This window comes from Neoarius graeffei, chromosome 7 (assembly GCF_027579695.1).
Source record: "Neoarius graeffei isolate fNeoGra1 chromosome 7, fNeoGra1.pri, whole genome shotgun sequence".
Taxonomy (NCBI): domain Eukaryota; kingdom Metazoa; phylum Chordata; class Actinopteri; order Siluriformes; family Ariidae; genus Neoarius; species Neoarius graeffei.
This window is the reverse complement of record NC_083575.1, coordinates 66,159,137-66,174,361: the sequence shown is the minus strand read 5'-3', so window position 1 is coordinate 66,174,361 and position 15,225 is coordinate 66,159,137. Positions and strand designations below refer to the sequence as shown.

At 40.3% G+C, this 15,225-nt stretch overlaps 1 protein-coding gene across 1 annotated transcript; it reads right to left on the bottom strand.

Annotated features, from left to right (window-relative positions):
- Positions 1–404: 404 nt before the first annotated feature.
- On the bottom strand, positions 405–6,007 carry LOC132888729 (cytochrome P450 1B1). Its single transcript, XM_060924816.1, is given in 3 exon segments — positions 405–1,690; positions 4,681–5,690; positions 5,692–6,007. Coding segments are annotated over 3 exon segments (1,614 nt in total). The 5' UTR covers positions 5,770–6,007; the 3' UTR covers positions 405–1,164.
- Between the last annotated feature and the right edge of the window lie 9,218 nt (positions 6,008–15,225).

Genomic DNA, 15,225 nt, shown 5'->3' with positions numbered 1-15,225 from the left:
ACACCTTCTGCGCGCTTCGACAGCGCATTGATACTGTCACTCCTGAGCTCCGTATCAATGCGCTGTCGAAGCGCGCAGAAGGTGTTAGTACGCCTGTCATTATAGTGCGGACTTTCCATAGCATAGAAAATCGCCACGTTTCAATTTTTTTAACTGAACTTTGTTTCATGTCACTGGTCATATAAACCTATGTAAACAGGAAAAACGTGGAAGAGTTTGGTCGCATCTAACTACAGCCCCAAAAAATACCGTTGGCCATGCTGAGCCTAGCTACATTGCTAACAGGAGTAAACAGGAGTGACAGCGCGTCTGACTGACTGGGAGGTCGCGCAAAGCTCGGAGAGGTACGGATAAGCTCGTCTCAATTCAGAAAAGAACATATTTCATTATGGAAGTACGGTGGACTGTTCCTTTAATGCCCAAGTTTTAATTCATCCACCATCAAGGACTTTGACTACATCATCAGAATGAGGACTTTGGAGAAGGAGCACAGGATTGAAAGCACCATTTTCAGTCTTTGAGTAGGCTCTCATCTTGCTCTAGTTTATAATGTAACCACAGTGACATCCTCAGAGAAATAAAAAGTTATTTGCCACCTGTGATGTATTCAATTTACAATAAATCCTTCATAGCCTCCCTGTGGACCAGTTAGTCTTCATTCGGACACCTGCATCTCTCCTTTGTTCTCACGCTACCACAAAAGGAAAAAGTGATTCCCTGAATTATAGTGATCCGGACAGGGCTTGCTGATCAGATAGATCAAGATAGTTTTTCTCAGTTAACCTGTTTCTTTTCTTCTTCTTCTTTTTAATTTGAAGTATTTAACTTTGATTTATTGCAGTTTAAACAAAATATTAATACAGGATGTTGAAGAACCGACTTGTTGGTATGTGTATAGATATGAGACCACTCGCACTCTTCAAGAGCTTGCTGGATGGGTTGATCAGACCTATAGGAGATTCTAAACCCTGTTATGCAATTAGACATCTTCATACAAAGGGTTAAGTGCTATAAGCAGTATGTTCCCCCAAAAACTGAAAGTAAACCTATTCCACTGGTTAAAATGTTTATTTAATCTATAGAGCTTTTAATCATTTTTGTTGCATACTGGTTGTGAGTTTTCAGTTGAGCCACTGTTCATCCCACCTTCTCCACTCGGTGCAGTCAATCACGCAGAGTTACTGCTATTCGGAATGGGTTGGGCTTCAGTGTTAACCCATATGTGTAGTCTATAGTGGGTTCTTTCTCCGCTGTAAAGTGACACTGATGGATCAGGAGTGTTGTGAAGAGGAAGAGCTTCATTTTGGATAGTTCCTCTCCAATACACCTCCTCTTTCCCATGGAGAAGATCAAGACATTGTTAGTCCAATCTTTATTTAGTTCCCCATCCTCATCCAGGAAACGCAGCGGGTTGAAGATCTTGGGCTGATCCCACCTTTTGGGGTCATGGTTCAGGGACCACTGGTTGATGAAAACCACAGTGTCTTTGGGAATGGGGTATCCATTAATGGAGGTGTCTGCAGTGGTGCTGTGGGGGATTGTCACAGGGACAAAACTGCTGAACCGCATCATCTCATAAAGGAAGGCCATCACATATGGGAGATGTGGTTGGTCGTTGAGGGAAGGTAGACAACTCCTGCCCACTACTTTGTCCACCTCCTCCTGAAGTCTCTTCTGAATATCTGGATACCTAGAGAATGGGGCAAACCAGGTTGTGTTAGTGGGCATAACAGATTCTATTTGTTTTGTAGAACCAATATAGAATTTTGTCTTGTACTCAACTACAGAACAAGCAACAGGGGGAAAGAATAGAATTACTTTTAGTTATAAAATGCAAAAAAAATGGAATCGTGGCACATAAGAAATATTGACATGAAATCTGAATGAAAATTCTGTAGTAACGTGTAGTGGTCACTAAACCTAATCTTCCTGGAGTCTGATAGAACTACAGGTATTAGTTTCACCATATATCTGCTATATGTGTTCCCAAGACTGCTTTGTGCAATCGTGTATGTTGGATATGTGTTGGACGTGCAGTACAGGAGTGCAGCTCTCAATAAGGATGTCTGGTGAACACGGCTCTGTTCTGTCTGTCTTGCTATGGTTGGCTAGCTTTTATTTTAATCTTGCCAGATAAGGGTTCAGTAGCCTCCTCCTCCTCCAGTTACTTGACTACATCCTGGCAGTGCTGCAGGTGGTTCCTCTACATGTTTGGCATGTGCTGGCACGCACAATTTACAGCAGAACCGCAAAAAAAAAAAACCCAGCTGTGCAGTCAGAAATAGGGGTACACTAGGAGTCCATTTCTGTCCCCCAAGGTACAATCTACAATAATGTACCTCCTAGGGCTCATTATTGGACTTCAAGGTAACTATGTGGACCTTTTTAGGGTCGAAAAGGTACATACTAGTGCATCTCAAAAAATTAGAATATTGTGAAAAAGTTCAATATTTTCCATCAGTTATTTAAGAAAGTGAAAATGTTATATATTATAGACTCATTACACATAAACTAAAATGTTTCAAGCATTTTTTTATTTTAATTTTAATCAGTATGGCATACAGTACAAAAACATAAAAAAAAATCTCAATATTAGAATATTTCATTTCGAGTTTGAGTAAAACAGTATGAACACAGTGTATCTCTCGGTCTAGTTCAGTACACACAACCACAATCATGGGGAAGACTGCTGAATTGACTGTTGTCCAGAAGATGATCACTGATGCCCTCCACAAGGAGGGTAAGCCACAAAAGGTCATTGCTGAAAAGGGTGGCTGGAAAAGGTGCACAAGCAACAGGGATGGCCGCAGTCTTGAGAGGATTGTCAAGAAAAGTTGATTCAAGAACTTGGGAGAGCTTCACAAGGAGTGGCCTCAGGCTGGTGTCAGTGTATCAAGACCCGCACGAACAGACATCTTCAAGAAAGGGGATACAACTTTTGCATTCCTAATATCAAGCTACTCCTGAGCCAGAGACAATGTCAGAAGTGTCTTATCTGGGCTAAGGAGAGAAAGAAATGGACTGTTGCTCAGTGGTCCAAAGTCCTCTTTTCAGATGAAAGTACATTTTGCATTTAATTTGGAAATCACGGTTCTAGAGTCTGGAGGAAGAGTGGAGAGGCACAGAATCCAAGGTGTTTGAAGCCCAGTGTCAAGTTTCCACAGTCTGTGATGATTTGGGGTGTCATGTCATCTGCTGGTGTTGGTCCACTGTATTTTATCAAGTCCAAAGTCAACACAGCCATCTACCAGGAGATTTTAGAGCACTTCATGCTTCCATCTGCTGACGAGCTTTTTGGAGATGCTGATTTACTTTTCCAGCAGGACTTAGCACCTACCCACAGTGCCAAAACTATTATCAAATGGTTTGTTGACCATGATATTACTGTGTTTGATTGGCCAGCCAACTTGTCTGACCTGAACCCCATAGAGAATCTATGGGGTATTGTCAAGAGGAAGATGAGAAACACCCGACCCATAAATACAGATACGCTGAAGGCCACTATCAAAGCAGCCTGGGCTTCAATAACACCTCAGCAGTGCCACAGACTGATCACCTCCATGCCACACCGCATTGATACAGTAATTCATGGTAAAGGAGCCCCAACCAAGTATTGAGTGTATAAATGAATATACTTTTCAGAAGTTGGACATTTCTGTATTGTAAATCCCTTTTTTGATTGATCTTTGGGAATATTCTAATACTGGATTTCTGATTTTCATGAGCTATAAGCCATAATCATCAAAATTAAAACAAAAAAAGGCTTTAAATATTTCACTTTACATGTAATGAATATAGAATATATCAAAGTTGACCTTTTTGAATTAAATTATGAAAAAAAGGAACTTTTTCATGGTATTCTAATTTTTTGAGATGCACTAGTATATGTTCCCAAACAGTATATAAATGGTACAAATAAGTACCTTAGAGGGTCCTGCCCCAGTGACAAGCCAGTATACCCCTAAAGGTACAGTAATTTACTTTGTTTTCTGAGAGTGTATGACTCGGCTTGTCAAACGTTACACTTTAAGGCACATTACACTTTCTGGTCTATTTATTTAGCGGTCACTCTGCACAATGGAGCACCTTTTTTTTTTTTTTTTTTGCTCGTTTGTGAAACTGAGTGTAAATTTGGGTTTGGGTTGTTTTGGGGGGTTTTAGTGGTTGTTTTTAAGACTCCTTTTTTGACCTAAACCCTTTTCTAATTTAACTTGACTATTTAAAATTCTATTTTAAATCGAGATAGTCTTTATTTTCAATAAGCTTTGTATATATTCCCTTTAGTTGTTGCAGTTGATTATATTAAAATAATGTCATAAAATATAGTTGACTTGCCCTTCTGTGCCTTGATACATATTCATTATGAAAATCTACCTTGTTATACAGCATTTTTTTTTCAGTTTTGATAGAAATAATTTCGAATTGATTCCATTTCTGATTGTTTACGGTTTATTTTAAGAGGAATCCTGATTAATCCTTCGAAATTCTTCCTGTATTGAACGATAATGTCACACCAATGGCAGACACCGGAGTGCGCGAAAGATAGCATCCCCCCCAATAAATCTAATAAACATCAAGTGCTTGGATTCGAAAATAACAGATCAAAGTTTGCAATAAAAAAGAACAAGATGTATAGCAACAATAATAAAGAAAATGAGGAAATGCTACTATGGTATTTACCTCACGAGCAGCAGAAGAATCCACTGCATCGCCGTGGAAGTGGTGTCTTGGCTCGCGCCAAAGATGTCCCCGAGTGTCGGGGGCACATACTTCTCATCCAGGAAGACCCCGGGTGCCCCAGTCATGCCGCGGTCCAGGGTCATGATGAGTGCATCCGTCATGTCCCGGACGATGCTCGGTTCCATGGTTTTCCGGTGTTCCACGACCTTAGCCAGGATGAATTCAGAGAACTCTGTGTTGAGTTCCTTGAACTGATCGAACAGTGTTTTGATGGGGTTGGGAAAGTACTGAAGCCAAGGCATAACGTCCACGATACTGCCGGCGCCCACTGTCTTCGTGAACTTGTCGTTCCGTCCCACCACTTGCTGAAACTCTACGTCGTCGTGCGAATACCGTTTCCCGAAGCACAGTGCGCTTACGATGTTCGCCATGGACACTACAAGGAACTGGTGAGGCTGAAAGTAGCCGTGCGCGCGCGTTTCGCGTAAAAACACTGAGATCAGCTCTTTGGCTTCACTCACGACGTGGTTCTCGATGACGTTCTTGGTGTCCGGGTTACCCGTAGTGAACTTGCGCAGGGTGGCATGCGCTACCCGTCGGTGCACCTTCCACCATTCGCTGTAATTGCCGAAAGCCATGCTCAGACCGCCCGAGATGAAGCGGAACGATGCGAAATCGGGTCTGCCGGCAAACGCCACACCCTTCTGCACGAGCGCCTGTCGGATCGCGTCTCCGTTAAGGATCACCACTTGCCGGTTGCCAAGCTTGATCTGAAACACTTCGCCGTAGCGCTGCGCCATGCGCATGAAGTAGAGATGCGGGAAGTTGCCGATTTGCGCCGCGTTGCCGATGATCGGCCACGGAAACGGGCCCGGCAAAGTCCGGTGGCGCACCAAACCCACCATCAAGTGCACGGCGACCAGGAGTGCAAGCAAAAGCAGCAAAATGCTCTGCTTTGACAGCTGAGGGAAGTCTGTTATAATCCCTGGTAGCTCCATTCTCGGGTGTTTTAACAATTAAAAGAAATAAATCAATATTCGCTTCTCAGAGTCTTGTTTTGTTTGACATTGATATATTTCTGTTATGCATTAACTGGTGCACAATGCGACCCCAAAGTTTACAAATCACTCTTGCCAAATATTAGACCTGTTTTAAGCATTTTATTCCCTTATTTCAAAAGTTTCTTGCTTAAATCTTTAGAGTGCATATTCTATCTCCAGACATCAGCAGGCTTGGGGAATTCAGTCATATCAGACGCGCAGGTCCGAGCTCCAATACTGCAGCTGAGAGCCGAGTGCTTTGGTTATATGGTGTGTACCATGTAAAGTTTCACATCCTCCTCCCCTGTGCTTCACTCGATTCCTCCACAAATACATACCCACACAAAGATCAGTAAAACTCGAGTTGCCAGTTTGGAGGATTTACACTCCCTGATCTAATCATTGGGGCGGCACGGTGGTGTAGTGGTTAGCACTGTCACCTCACAGCAAGAAGGTCCTGGGTTCGAGCTCAGCGGCTGTCGAGGACTCTTTTCTGTGTGGAGTTTGCATGTTCTCCCCGTGTCAGTGTGGTGCTCTGGTTTCCCCCACAGTCCAGGTTAGGATGGTCCAGGTGGCTCTAAATTGAGAATGTTTGTCTCTATGTGTCATCCCTGTGATGATCTGGTGACTTGTCCAGGGTGCACCCCGCCTCACACCCATAGTCAGCTGGGATAGGCTCCAGCTGCGACCCTGTACAGGATACGCGGTTACAGATGATGGATGGATGGAGCTAATCACTGTGTTAAACCTGTTTAAACCAAACTAGACTGTTACAGACTACAATTACACACTGCATACAATAATATTAGCGCTGGAGAGTGAAAGCACACGATCTGGCAACGCGACTTGGATGCTGCATGTTCTGTGAAAGTTAGCTGTGTGTGAATGCAGCGTCACTCACGCAGATCTTGTGTCACAGCAGTGATAGTACAACAAGGGTGTTTAAACACCTGACCGTGGGTTTTTTTTTTTACATAAAGTGTCCCTAAAGTTTAATGTAATTTAATGTCCCTAAACTTCACTTTTTTTCTTGTACAAAGCAGCAATCATTATGTTGATTGACCATGTGTTTTCGAACCATAGCTGATCCAAAAGGCCATAAATTGATGGAACATCAATAAAATCAGCCGATTTTCACAGAATCTGCCGAGACTGAACCGGAAGATCCCGAAGGGGTGCATGACGTCACACGTGTACAATCCAGGTATCAATTTCGTTCAGCAGTGGTTAGACCAGTCTCGATATGGAATCACGTTTTGGAGAGAATTCTGATAGTGATTGGGATTCTTACATGTCGGATGAAGGGGCAGATGATTATCAAGGATATTCCGGAGTAAATGGTTCTCTTTTCGAGCCCCGAAGACCAGAAACTGCCAGTTCACTCAGTTCACAACAATCCTGCTCAGCACCAATAGTGCACCACCAGCTAGAGAGAATTGGAAACACCGATTGGTTTGTGGATTTTTATTCTAAGCTGGCCGCTGCAAAATATAGGGAAAATATTTACATGTACCTCAATAAATGCAGAAATATAATATTTAAAATGTACATTTATTCAGTGTAATTATTGAAAGAAAATATGAAGTGGGCGATAATAGGGGACTCGACGAACTGTCCAAATGTCAGATCAAATGTAATTTATTAAATAAATGGGTTTCTTTTTGCTCCAATATGTCTTCCCTTAGCACCGCGAGCTATGGAAAAGCAAACTGGTTCTCAGCTGGCTCGCAAGTTGAACAAGTTGTGAGCCAGCACCAGCACTGGCCCCGAACCAGCCCTGGAACTGATTTGGTGGAAAAGGGGTGTGTGTTATCCCTGTGATAAACTGGCAACTTGTCCATGCTGAACCCTACCTCTCCCCCAAAGTCAGCTGGGATTGGCTCCAGCTCACCCATCACCCTCAGTAGGATAAGTGGTGTAGACAATAGATGGATGGTATGGAATAGTGTATTCTGTTCTGCTTCCCCAATTTCTCATCAGAAACAAAGTGAATTTCAGCTTATAGTGACTGCTTTCTGAAACACTCCAATTCTTACTTATCAAATCCATAATTAGCATCTATCCATCCATTATCTGTAGCCACTTATCCTGTGCAGGGTCGTGGGCAAGCTGGAGCCTATCCCAGCTGACTATGGGCGAGAGGCAGGGTACACCCTGGACACGTCACCAGGTCATCGCAGGGCTGATACATAGAGATACACAACCATTCACACCTACGGTCAATTTAGAACCACCAATTAGCCTAACCTGCATGTCTTTGGACTGTGGGGGAAACCGGAGCACTCAGAGGAAACCCACGCAGACATGGGGAGAACATGCAAACTCCACACAGAAAGGCCCCCACTGGCCTGTAGGCTTGAACCCAGAACCTTCTTGCTGTGAGGCGACAGTGCTAACCACTCCACCACCATGCTCATCTCATCTCATCTCATTATCTCTAGCCGCTTTATCCTTCTACAGGGTCGCAGGCAAGCTGGAGCCTATCCCAGCTGACTACGGGCGAAAGGCGGGGTACACCCTGGACAAGTCGCCAGGTCATCACAGGGCTGACACATAGACACAGACAACCATTCACACCTACGGTCAATTTAGAGTCACCAGTTAACCTAACCTGCATGTCTTTGGACTGTGGGGGAAACCGGAGCACCCGGAGGAAACCCACGCGGACACGGGGAGAACATGCAAACTCCACACAGAAGGGCCCTCGCCGGCCCCGGGGCTTGAACCCAGGACCTTCTTGCTGTGAGGCGACAGCGCTAACCACTACACCACCGTGCCGCCCCCACCACCGTGCTGCCCCATAATTAACAGTTCTCATAAAATAAATAATAGCCTATCATGTCTGAGCACAGCATGTCACTCTGATAGCCCATTTTTGTAGGCTACAAAGTATTTGAAAGAACAGATATATCCTGTGGCATCACATTTTGGTCTGTCTTGCAAAATATAGATTGTTGCCAAGCCTAGCCTAGACATCTTTCCCCAAGGATCACATAAAAATATCCTAAACATTATAAAATCTTCAACTTAATGTAAGTTTTAAGGTGTGTGTGTGTCTGTGTGTGTGTGTGTGTGTGTGTCTTCAACAGCCCACTATTTGAGTCTATATTATCACTATGTACAACCCCAAATCAGAAAAAAGTTGAGAAAGTATGAAAAATGCAAATAAAAAAGAAAGCAGTGATTTCTACATTTATTTTGTCTTGTACTTGATTGCAGACAGTATGTAGCCAAGATATTTCATGTTTTGTCTGGTCAACTTCATTTCATTTGTTAATATACATCCATTCCTGCATTTCAGGCCTGTAACACATTCCAAAAACAGTTGTGATGGGGTAGTTAAGGCTAGTAGTGAAGTAAACCAATTAAATAATGATGAGATTTGAAACAGGTGATGTCACCAGGTGATTGTAATCATGATTTGGTACAAAATCAGTATCAAGGAAATGCTTAGTCTTTGAGGAACAAATATGGGCCAAGGATCTCCAGTTTGTCAACAAATGTTTGAGAAAATTATTAACATGTTTAAAAATAATGTTCCTCAAAGAAGGAAGGGATTTGGATATTTCACCCTCTCCAGTGCATAACATCATTAAACGTTTCAAGGAATCTGGAGGAATTTCACTGTGTAAAGGGTAAGGGCACAAGCCTAAGCTGAACACCTGTGATTGCCAATCCTTCACATGTCACTGCCTCAAGAACCATCATTCATCTATAGCTGATATAACCACATGGGCTTGGGATTACTTTAGCAAACCTTTGTCAAGCACTACAATGCAGAATTACATCCACAAATGCCAGTTAAAACTTTACTGTGCAGAAAGGAAGCCTTACGTTAACTGTGTCCAGAAGCGGCATCGACACTGAAGAAATAATATTTTGACAATTAAGAAAAAAAATAATGGGGGCAGGGGGCTTGTTATAATTAAGAGAGCATTCATCTCATCTCATTATCTCTAGCCGCTTTATCCTTCTACAGGGTCGCAGGCAAGCTGGCACCTATCCCAGCTGACTACGGGCGAAAGGCGGGGTACACCCTGGACAAGTCGCCAGGTCATCACAGGGCTGACACATAGACACAGACAACCATTCACACTCACATTCACACCTATGGTCAATTTAGAGTCACCAGTTAACCTAACCTGCATGTCTTTGGACTGTGGGGGAAACCGGAGCACCCGGAGGAAACCCACGCAGACACGGGGAGAACATGCAAACTCCGCACAGAAAGGCCCTTGCCGGCCCCGGGGCTCAAACCCAGGACCTTCTTGCTGTGAGGCAACAGCGCTAACCACTACACCACCGTGCCGCCCTAAGAGAGCATTCACACTGAATATTCAATGCTTATGTTCCCCTTAAATCCATTCCTATTTGTGGCTGTATGTTGATTACTAAATTAGGGTCAGAAGTAGCAAAGAAGTTTGAAGGCATGTGGCCTTAAGTACATTATTGCTGTTTTTTTTTTGTTGTTGTTGTTTGTTTGTTTGTTTGGTTGGTTGGTTGGGTTTTTTTTTTATATCCACTGATCACAATAGAATAAGAATAATATGAAAGCTTGAAGATGAGTTCCTGTCTACATAAGTATGTGCTAAAGAAGTATTCAATATTGTGGTTAGCTGTTTTTTGTTGTAAGTATTCTGTTTTATTTTATGAATCAAACCAAACATGGCCAAATTTGATCATAAAATCCATCAATTATCTGTTCGACAGGGTCGCACGCAAGCTGGAGCCTATCCCAACTGACTATGGGCGAGAGGTGGGGTACACCCTGGACAAGTTGCCAGGTCATCACAGAGCTGACACATAGAGACAAACAACCATTCACACTCACATTCACACCTATAGGAGTTGGATTTATGTAATACAGTTGATTAAACTGCATTAAGGTTGTCCCAATGAGCTCCCCGTACTTTCTTGCACACGCTCAGTAAGGCAGACGGGGGGAGCAACGGCCATTGTGTTATCATTTTATTTTGAGTTTTTTACTTGGCACAGTGGTCAATTTGTTAAGAACAAAGCTGTGGGTTACATAACTTTCCCCTACTGAAGTCTTCAGCTTGTTTTTTTTATGCTGTTAGACTTTTTGTTTGCATTGGTAATGCTGCCAAATGTTTTCTGTTTATAGATAGCCTAAGTTTTTTTTATGCACTTAAAGATGCCCGTGCACTTTACAACAAAGGTGAAGGCTTTTTTTTTCTTTAAAGTAACTTGAATCACCTTTCTTTTTTTTTGACATTGTAATCTGCCAAATGTTTAGTTTTTCAAATTGAAAGATGCACTTGGGCAAACAAATAAAACTGAGTTAAATAGTTATTTTGTGTTGTGTACGGTACTTTAAGTAGATATTGTTGGAACAAATGCAGACAGTACAGAACGCAGAAATTCCTCTAAGTTTATTTCTATGCACAAAGTCTTAAATATTAAACAAGAGCCTTAAATACATTCATATATGGTCAATCTGGAGCCACCAATTAGCCTAACCTGCATGTCTTTGGACTGTGGGGGAAACCAGAGCACCCGGAGGAAACCCACACGGACACAGGGAGAACATGCAAACTCCACACGGAAAGGCCCTCGTCAGCCGCTGGGCTCGAACCCAGGACCTTCTTGCTGTGAGGCAACAGTGCTAACCATTACACTACCGTGCCGCCCCGATCACAAAATCATATATAAAAATAAAAAAGGCACGATGATCATCCTTCATTTTGCCACTAGGAGGATACTATCCATTTATTCCTGACAGAGGAATAAATGGATAGATTGGGAGTTCATCATTCAGGACACGCAACAGGACTTAATACTTGAATGTATTTAAGGCTCTTGTTTAATATTTAAGACTTTGTGCATAGAAATAAACTTAGAGGAATAGTCTATAGATATGACTTGTTCAGCTTATAGCCATCGATGATCTTTAGTTAAGATTTAGATATTCAATATTGTGGTTAGCTGTGTTAAACTTGCTCTAATCGAAGCAAAACAGAACATGCATGTGTTGCTTGTTTTGTAAATGGTATTGTCGTCATATATTTTACTTTTTTCCACGTTACTTTTGAACAGAATAATGTGCCGATTAACTCCACAGCAGCGCCGGCTTTTCTTCAGTACCACGGACAGCGCATGCGCTGAACCCAGAACCCCGTTTAGCGCAGTAAGTAATGAGTAATGACGTTCTTCTAGAGACCCAACTACACTTTTTAAAAGTATATATACTTAAAGTTTTTATTTAAAGTAAATAAAATAAATACATTTCATAATAATATATATGTCAAAATATTAATTTGGTATTCTCTTTGAAATCTCACTATATCATTTTTCCCTCGAATAATCTCTATCGTAATTCAACGAAGGTTTATATCTTTATTTTTAATTAAATAGTCTTTATGTTTGAAGTTATTTCTTTGATTTTGTTCAATGCATGTGTTAAACGCTGTGTGAGACTTTAAGGCTATAAATAAATCTGTCAAAGTCACAATACACAAAACAAACGAGCCCATTTCTGAAAAGTGAATTATTCATTCAGCGCTCATACGTAATGCAGTTATAAGCGATGGTGACGTAACACTGAGATTACTAGGCTAATGAATTATAAACAATTTAGTAGGATACATATTCAAATTAGATGAAGTATATTTGCATGCCTTTGACATATAACAACACGGACATTAACCAAGTATTCGACAGTAATACCATGCTTGGAATAGGATATGGTTGAATTTTGAAATACCCAGCCTCAGCCTAGTGGTTATGTTCATGAGTAGCTGTGATGGCTTGTGTTACTGTAAAGGAACAGTTTGAATATTAACAGAAAATATTTGTTGGGCTGTTACATGGTTTGTGAAACAAACCGTGGGTTAATCTTAAGCCTTATGAATTAAGGGCATGAAGAGGATGAGGTCTAAAATGGATCAGAAAAGTCTTGCTATGTTATGTTTAATAGAATCATGACAGAAATTATTATTATTATTATTATTATTATTATTATTATTTGCTCATCCAGCCGACAGGTGATGAGCTTATGCCATCATGTGTTGTCCATCGTCTGTCGTCCATCGTCGATTATTCATAATCATCATCACCACCATCATCAATAATTACTTAATATGTGAGAGACCATTATTAAGATGGCAAACATAAGCCCCTAAATTAACAGAAACCAAATCATGGTGCTACAAACCATGGCACTGGGCCTGTAAAACTTGACCCCACTCATTTAAGCTGTGCAGAAAGACAGTCCCTTTTATTATGCCTTTTAATTTACCTGCACCCACACCTCCCTGAGTAGTTTTCTTTGCTGGAGCCTCCCTTTGGCTCAAAACCTTCTATAAGGCTACTAGTCAATCAGCACCCCAACAGTGTACACCTCTGGGAGTTTTTAATAGTTGCCGAGGTAGCTGTCCCTAACACTCAAGTTAGCAGCTTGCATCAGGTACAACATTCAAGTGACATGCATTACCATACTCTCTAGCTATTTGACAGCGCATTCTTTTGTATTTATAGAAATGTCTTCTGAATACATTCAAATTTCACATCCCAGAAACATGCATTAAATGTTCTGAACAACAATGCACTTTATTATGCTGACTCTGGGGTTGTATAATAATACAGAACTTGTGGAAACAAATAACTGGAACTATTCCCATAATTCTCTTCCAAGATATTCCCTTATGTCCCATTGTACATATTGTTTCATACCCTGAGACATTATTATAAGAAATGTAAAGGTACATTTCTGGACTTATATTTATTTAAAACCAGATACCTGATTAGCATATACTGGAAAAACATATGTGAACTATCTTTAAAGACTTGGCTGAAAGGGTTAACTTCCTGTTTAGTAATGGAAAGAACAGCCTACCATATGTGATAAAATGGAAATGAGGAGTGTTCTATAAATTATGGGATAAATCACTGGAATTTATGAAGGAGTCAGAAGGTGGGAAAAGCCCTTGACAGTCCAATTCCAATTATATTTGTATATTTGGATGTGAAGGAGAGATTCTTTTTTTATTTCATTATTTATTTAGTTTTACTGATTTTTAAAATTATTTCTATATAGCAATCAATCTCTATATCTATATTCTTTATCACCTGAATGAACTGTCTATATACAAGTGATTTTATGTGATGTAAAGATGGCAGGTAAACTTGGGATGTGGGTTTGAGATTTACATTTTGAGTATAAACGTTAAAATTTAATAAATACATTGTCTTCAATTTCCTTAATTCCACTTAGCACTGTCACACTTTATTAACATACTTTTCAAATTCACATGCTAGAAGCTTTAAGCTTGAATCCATTATCCTAGCCATTTAATTTAACAGCTAATTTCTCAGACCAGTTAAATGAGTTTTTGGGGTTTTTTTGTTTTGAGTTTTGTTGTTGTTGTTGTTGTTGTTTACTGCTCTCACACACTTGATCTGACTAATCAGTTTATAAATAAGCCCTTCCACTGCAACCTGAAATATATTAGTTTTTATTAAGTTTTCATAAATTTATATTTAATTTTAGAACCATTGTTTTTGACCTTTTGTCAACTAATGATTCCAGGCTTCCTCCTGAACACTATATTTTGAAAATGCTTGACATAAAATGTTGATACCACATTTAAGCACAACAGATTATTTTTGCTTCCTTTTGTTTGGTGAATTCTAATAATTGAATTCAATGGCACTGGACATTTGCTTTTCATTATCTCTCAAGGTTTTTTTTTTTTAGATTTAAACACTTTTATGGTATTTTTATTATTTACTGTTTGAGCTCAAACTCATTAAGGCAGCAAGAAATTGCACTAATTAACTTTTGACAAGACATGCCTATTAATTTAAAAGCATTCCAGGTGACTACCTCATGAAGCTGATGAAGATAATGGCAATAGTGTGCAAAGCTTCATGAAGGTAAACACTGGATACTTTGAAGAATCTAAAATATGAAACAGATTTTGTTTTTTTAACACTTTCTTGTTTACCACATAATTCCATATATGTTCTGTTATTTCATAGTTTTGATGTTTTCATTATTGTTCTACAATGTAAAAAGTAGTTCAAATACAGGAAAACCCTATGAATGAGTATTTCTCTATCTATCTATCTATCTATCTATCTATCTATCTATCTATCTATCTATCTATCTATCTATCTATCTATCTATCTATCTATCTACACTGACATTTTAATTTCATCTTTCCTTTTTGAAATGTATAGGCAAGCCTTGTCTTTCAGTTGTCCAACTGAGGCTTTCTTAAGCCCTCAAACAAAGAAAATTACATGAAAAGATGGGCTGTAATATTTCCTAAATAGTTCTTCGCTTCAGCTTGTGCCTATAAAGTTAAAACTTACTGTCAGGTGTTTAACAAAATGCAAAGGATTTCAAAAGGCAAATGTTACATATTGAGCACTTCATAAACCATATGATGTACTGTATGAGCAGCATATTTAAGACAGTATTGTTATTTTTAACATAAATCAATGGATGTGTCAAAGCCAAATCTGGGATCCTTAAGGACTC